We start from the raw sequence: 6,990 nt of genomic DNA on the forward strand, positions 1-6,990 counted from the left end.
TGAGATAATAGCATGCGACTTCCTTTCCTTCGTCGTTAATCTGCCCAAGAAGGGCTCCGACGGAAGCTTGTTGTGCTGCGATATACAATATGAGGGGCCGCCCTTTGATGGGGGCCATCAGCACAGGTGGATGAAGCAGATATTGCTTGATACTGTTAAAGGCGTTTTGACATTGCTCGTCCCAAATGAACGGTGCGCCTTTCTTCATGAGCTTGGACAAGGGTTGGATTCGCCCCGACAAATTAGAAATAAAGCGTCTGATATATGCTAGCTTTCCCTGTAAGGACTTAAGCTCTCTCAAATTTTCTGGTGGAGGCATCTTAAGGATTGCCTTTATCTTCTTCGGCTCAATCTCAATGCCTCGGTAACGCACAATAAAGCCCAGAAAGACGCCGGACTGCACAGCGAAGGCACACTTGAGCGGATTCATCTTGAGTTGGTACTTGCGCAGTCTCTCGAATACGACGCGCAAATCTTCTTGATGATGCTTACGCTCTCGAGTTTTGACCACCAAGTCGTCGATGTAGCATTCTACAGACTGGTGGATAAGGTCATCAAAGATGACCGTCATAGCGCGCTGGTATGTGGCGCCTGCATTTTTCAAACCAAAGGGCATTACGGTATAGTAAAAATTACCCTTCGGGGTACGGAATGCTGTGTCGATGGCATCGTGCGGGTCCATCTTGATCTGGTTATAACCGGAGAACCCATCCATGAAAGAGAGGGCTCCAAAGCCTGTAGTAGAATCGATCACTAACTCGGTGATCGGAATAGGGAAGTCGTCTTTCGGGCAAGTACGATTTAAGTCACGGAAGTCTACACAGACCCGAACTTGCCCGTTCTTCTTCATTACCGGAACGATATTAGCGAGCCATCGAGGATATTGCACCTCTTTGATAAATCCCACTTTAATTAACTTATCAACTTCAGCAATGATGTCATCTTGTAATTCCGGGCGGAAACGCCGCGGATGCTGTTTAATAGGACGAAATTGCGGGTCTATCGCTAATTTATGAGTAGCAATACTTGGATCAAGACCCGGCATTTCTTTATACGACCATGCGAAACAGTCTCGATATTTTATTAAAAATTGTTTATAATCTTCACGCTCTTCGAGTGAGAGCGTAGCGCTTACAAAAGTGGGGCGAGGATCATCCTCACTCCCGAGATTAATCTCTACAAGCTCATCTACAGTTTGTTGCCCACCGTCCTCCAACTGGTAAGGAGCCGGGGCAGCATTGAGGATTTCTCCATGATGAACTGGCGTCGCTTCATGCATCTTGGCCAAGAGGTATTGCTCGTCTCTCAAGCCATGTCGCGCGTTCGCAGCAGCGCAGAATGATCGGGGCTGATGAGGGACTTCATATATTTCGATCAAGTCCTCTTCATCGGATGGCACTTCTTCTTCATCCTCGTGCCCCCAGTCTTCACCTGCACAAATAGCATGACATGTGACGACTTCGGGAGCATCCTCATCCTCTTCGTTGCCTTCACATGAGGTGAAGGGACAGTAGCCCAATCCATACCTAGTACGGGGGAGACGACCCTTCTTTACGAGTCGTTCTGATTGGCTCCACCATTCCTCACATACGTTGGGCGGAGATGGTAATCTCTGGTTCCTCCGTAGCTTGATTCCGGACTTCTCGAGCAAGGGGACCATGCTTGGTGCAACCCTTAGAGTCCCGATAATCTCCTCCTTATCCTCTTCAGGATCTGGAAAATTGAGCACGAGGTTACAACATTGAGTAGGTGGAACCTTATAAAATAGGGTCGGGCTGGCGTATCCCTGAGGATCGGGAACAACCCAGACCTCTAATGGTGTAGCGACTGAAGTGTAAAGTGATGGAAGTGGAAGAAGAGGGGAGCTCGAGGCCACCTTCTCTATTTTGGCGACTATCTTTTTCACTCTTCCCTCTTTATATTCAGGGGACGTAGAGTCAGCCATTTTGCTAGGTACCTGTGATGTTTGCATGTTGCCTGTAGGGGCGCCTGTTGGGCCCTCATGTGCTGTTACAAGAGGTTTTTCGGTATTAGCATTATACTCGAAAAGTAGCGGGGAAGATATGCTCCCCTCGTCTTTAGTAGGAGGCACCTCTATTAAGGTCTTAGCTTCTGACCTCGTCGTGGTGGTAATTGTTGATGACGTTGATGAGGAAGCCTCCAAGTTCCCCGCGATTAGGGGCGTCGTGGAGGGAGGCGAAGCGGAGTTCCAACTCCAAAACGCACCTGACCTGTCTTCTTTAATTGCCCCCGATCCTTGTTGTCGTCGAGACACAGGAGCACGTGATCGAAGCCTTCCTCGGTCCATACTCCCACGAACGCGAGGGAGAGAGCCTTGTTGCCTGGAGCATGGTGTGATGAGGAACTCCATCTCAGAACTAGAAGACGTCGGGTCAGGTGTAATCACAACATCGGCTGCTGGGTTAGAGCGCCCCAAACGTTCTTCTCCTCCGGTGCCCGGGAAGAAGTACTTAGCATCTGCATGGTGCACCTCTTGCACCGTATACGGGAAGAGATTACCGATGATCCGGTGTTGCTCTCCCTTGTTATCCATAAACTTGAAGCACTGGTGCAATGTAGACGGGACGACTTGGTATTTGTGAATCCACGGTCTACCCAATAGCGCCGAATAGGATGTTACGAACTCAATCACGAAGAATTTCACCTTAAAGCTGAAAGTGGACATTTGCAGCTTTACAGTGATCGAGCCCAATGCTTTGCTCCCATTGCTATCGTATCCACATATAACCACACTGGTGGGCTCGAGATCATCCATAGTATACCCGGCTCGGGTCAAGCTGCGAATAGGCAGAAGGTTGACCGCCGAGCCAGGGTCTATGAGTACACGGCGAAGATGTGCGCTCCCAATGTTTCCTTCAATGTAGAGTGGTCGATTATGGTTATTGGTTTCAACCATCTTATCTTCCTCAGAGAATGATATTTCATTGGCTTCGGCTAGGATGCTAAGGAGTCGATGTTTAGCCATAGCCGTTTCATATACATGAGGAGCCTGAAGGGCCTTGATTAAGGCCTCTCTTAAATCTGGCATGAGCATCAATGCGTCATAAACGCTCAGTAATGCTGGAATGCGCTTTAAGTGAGCAATGACATTGTACTCCACGCCCTCATCCCCGTTACCTAATGCTTTTGATGATGAAGGCTTGGCTTCTTTAGTGGGGAGCTTTTCACGTTGCAACCCATCGGCCTTTTCAATTCGAGGCCGTTGGAGCTTTACTGGCTCAGGAAGTTCTCTCCCGTTCCTCAAATTCATATGTACTTCTTCCATGTCACCCTCCTCAGTAGATGCAGCTTCCGCTTCAAGAGCCTCACGCTCTTCGGGAGTAATAGCGACTCCCGAGTTTGAGTCCTCCTCATCCTCACTCGCAGTGATAGCATTGCATGGCGCCACCTCGGAGGACGAAGTAGTGTCGAGGACGTGTTCATCTCTTGACGTCGTTGGCTGCCCCCAGGTCTCAGGGAAGAATTGACCTAGTGTAGGCAACGTGGTGATTCTTCGTGGGAAAGACTCGTCTCCCTCCGACTCGGGAATGAATCGGGGAGGCATACGTCGTTGACTTGGATCACGCAGTACACTTTGCATCCGCACTGATGGAGGATTAACTTGATAGCTTGATCGCTGAGCTCTTGGAGGGTGCCTTTGCGGTACCTGCTGCCACTGTTGCTCCTTCTCACGATGAGTGATGGGCGTGAGCCGAAGCCTCTCAAACTGATCTTCTACTTGGATGAATGGCACCCAATACTCTTCTTCTTTGTTTATATGGACGGACGATGACACATCATGCTTCACCGTCACCATGTTAGCAGTACGATAATCAGGGTTCATTGCTTCAGGTTTGAGGGCCAATCTTTTCTCATCAACCGCTCTTTGCAACCATTCTTTGAAAGCAATACAATCCTCAATGATATGCCCTACATACCGATGGTATGGGCAATACAAGGGATTCTCAATCATGGCGACCTGCTCGGGCCTTGCCGGAGTAGGTAAATTTACAAGCTTTTGCTCGTTCATTTGTTCAAAGAGGCTCTTGATAAGGTCCCGTCGGAAGACATACTGTTTATTTAACATTTCCCGGACATTAGGGCGTACCGCTGGTCTTGGCCGCTCATTTTTTAGACCGAAAACTGGAACGGTACTCGTAGCATTTGACTCAACGGGTGCCTTCCCTTTGTTGCCATTCCCTGTTGGCTTGCTTGACGTCCCAAAGCGCCGAGTGTTATCAACAGAGCCCGCGTTCTTGTACATCTCCATGATATGGGGTACCTTTTCGAACTCCAACTTGGTGGCTGCAACAGCATCACCAAGCGAGCTAAACGTCTTGGGGTCACGTCTTGACACGCCGACCAACCAATGTTGCAACATGCCGTGGATGCACATCTGCACAGCATCTTCTGGATGCATCTCTCTTGCAAGTCGAACATAATTATTTCTGAAGCGGACGATGTAATCTTCAATTCTCTCGTCCCGCCTTTGCTTTATTTGAGACAACTCTAGAATCGAGATGTCTTTCCTCATGGTGATAAAATGTGATTTAAAGAGCTCCTTCATGGCAACCCAACTAGGTACCGAACCTGCAGGTAAACGGCTATACCAGTGGAAGGCGGCTCCCGTCAAGGAAGCCGAGAACTGGCGCAGTAATAATGAAGGGTTGTTGGCGGTATCTCCACATACCGACTCAAAATATACAAGGTGCTCAGTGGCGTCCCCGGTTCCATCAAACAGGCGGAACTTCGGCGGATGCCAACCTGCGGGAAATGCAACTCGGTCGTGCCATGATTCATATGGCTTATCTAGCTCGCTTTCTAATGTTCTTGGGGCCTGATCGGTCGCCAGCTGACACATTCTCCTGTTAACCACATCTTCTGCAATACTGTGGTAATCTCTTAATGTTAAAGCCGGCACAGTGTGTGTAACTGAATTCGCTGGTGCTGCAATAATAGGCGGAGGAGTGGCGCCTATCTGGTAACTAGGTGCGCCCCCTGCCCCTGCTGGAGGAGGATGGCGGGGCTGAGACGCAGCTTCCATTTCCGCAAATTGCGGGTCAACTTGAGCGACCTGTAGTGTATGAGGGTGCGGTTGCCGTGCGCCCCCTGATGTGAAATGCATCATCATGGCACATAGTTGGTCCACTCTTGCAGACAGCTCACTCACTTGTCTTCCAAGAGCGCTATTTTGCTCATCTTAAGCGTCCGGATGCGGGGGTACCTGCTGGTTCTGCCCATTTGTTCCCGTCCCCGCGGATGGCTCCTGATGAGTACCATCATTTTCATTAGCCATGTTTACAGGCGCAATATTGTTGCCTTCTAATTCTCCTTCATCCCCAGACAAAGCGGAATGTGCTAGCTGGGAATAATGCGGCGACTGAGAGCGGGTTTCAAGAGAGTCCACTGTATGAGTCCCCGAGCTATACTGTCCCTCGTCTTCGGATGTAACGGGGCTACTCTCTATTCTTTGTTGAGCAGTTGTCTTCAAGCGTGTGTCGGGACCAGGGCGTGTAGCCACCGTGTGTAACTGCCCCTTATCTTGTGGCAAGTGCGATGGAATACTCCTGTAAGTATTGTGGTGATCACACGGAGATGACCCCCCGTCAAGTGATTTACACTTTCCAGATACCGGAAAGCAAGGGGCAATTATGGCCTCCTTTTGTAACTTTGCAACAAGTTGTGAGGATCTATTGAACCATGCCTTGGGATTTGGCACAATCTCTTCATCAGAGGAGTACTCTAGCTCATGTGTGACGGGCAAAGGCTCCCAGTCAGAATCCAACCCTTCGGGACTCAATACCCCGATTGTGCCACACATCATGACATCTGCATTATCAGACTTTTTAGAGCTCTCAGACGTAGTATCATAGTTTGTCGAAGCATCTGAGCTTGGTTCTATAAGCTGTCGGGACCCTTTAACAGTAGATGGCGGTGTCACTTCCTCAGGGACATTTGCAGGTTTGTCCTCTGTTACTGGCTTTTCATTTTCTTTAGTAGCGATGACTTGAGAGGGTTGAGGGGGCTCAACCCTTTGCTGCTGCCTGGCAAGCCCTGTTGAAACAGGGATAGAGCCATTGTCTTGTGTTTGCCGTGGCTTTGGAGCCAGGCGTTCTAAGAGGAAATTGTATCTCGAATTTTGCTCGAGATTTGGCGTTACCCGAACGCTAACTCTTCCGTCCTCCGGGTGGACTTGGCCATCCGCCCGAACGCGGACTTGTACATGACGTAGAACTATGTCCTGTAATTCACGGAACCAGGCTTGCCGGTTTCTCTTCCTTCGCTCGCGCCTCCGTTGATTCTCGTTGAGAATATACGGAGCTGAGTATCTAGCTGATGAAGCGGGATGACGTGCCGGTCGTATAGGAGCCTCGTGCCTCGGGGCTTCGTAGCTGGAGGAAGCCGCCTCGTAGGGAAGCCTCCGGTCATGCCTAAAGGTCCTTCTTGGATATGCGTAGTCTTGGCGATGCGACTCTTGATCCCAACGAGTGGGTGGCTGCATTTGTCGTGGCCGATATGTTGTAGGCGGAGGGCCTCTTTGTCGCAGAACCTCGGCGCGATGATCTTGATGATGATTTGTAGGACGAGGATTGCCCCCAGTCCTTGGAACTTCTAACGCAGTTGTGCTGCGAAGCTGTCTTTCGAGACCGTTCATTTGGTCTCTAAGTTGTTGTAGTTGTCGTTGTATCTCATCAGGTCGAGGCGCCGGTACTTCACTTGGAAGCACGGCAAACTGATTTGTGTCTTTAGACGAAGAAGGGTCAGTCGTCACACCGATGTGAAAACAAGGCACCCAGTGCTGGCAGCCAGCGAGACTGGGGTTGTAGAGCCTGCGCCTCCTCCCAAGGCGATGAGACAAAAACTCCTCTACGATGGCCTCTCGAGCGGGGAGTCTGGCTCGTGTCGCATGATGAGTCCATGCGCGAGGCGTGAGCACATTCGCAGTCGCCTCTTCATCTGTGGTGCAATTTGAAGTAAAACGGGAGGCGA

At 50.0% G+C, this 6,990-nt stretch overlaps 1 protein-coding gene across 1 annotated transcript; it reads right to left on the reverse strand.

Annotated features, from left to right (window-relative positions):
* Window positions 1-1,374: 1,374 nt before the first annotated feature.
* Window positions 1,375-5,044, reverse strand: LOC133914699 (uncharacterized). The gene is made up of 3 exons (XM_062357750.1): window positions 2,227-5,044; window positions 1,592-1,713; window positions 1,375-1,431 (listed from the first exon to the last, which is right to left on the reverse strand). Exons 1-3 carry the CDS (start codon window positions 5,042-5,044, stop codon window positions 1,375-1,377), a joined length of 2,997 nt encoding a protein of 998 aa, XP_062213734.1.
* Window positions 5,045-6,990: the final 1,946 nt, after the last annotated feature.

This window comes from Phragmites australis, chromosome 4, assembly GCF_958298935.1.
Source record: "Phragmites australis chromosome 4, lpPhrAust1.1, whole genome shotgun sequence".
NCBI lineage: Eukaryota > Viridiplantae > Streptophyta > Magnoliopsida > Poales > Poaceae > Phragmites > Phragmites australis.

Bases quoted from the DNA above. Each gene is read 5' to 3' on its own strand.
- LOC133914699 (XM_062357750.1), bottom strand. From the start codon at position 5,044: ATGGAAGCTGCGTCTCAGCCCCGCCATCCTCCTCCAGCAGGGGCAGGG. The intron at 1,714-2,226 runs GTGCGTTTTGGA...TCAATTTTCCAG, and splicing joins AATTAAAGAAGACAGGTCAG to ATCCTGAAGAGGATAAGGAG. The intron at 1,432-1,591 runs GTATGTGAGGAA...CTATTTGTGCAG, and splicing joins GATTACCATCTCCGCCCAAC to GTGAAGACTGGGGGCACGAG.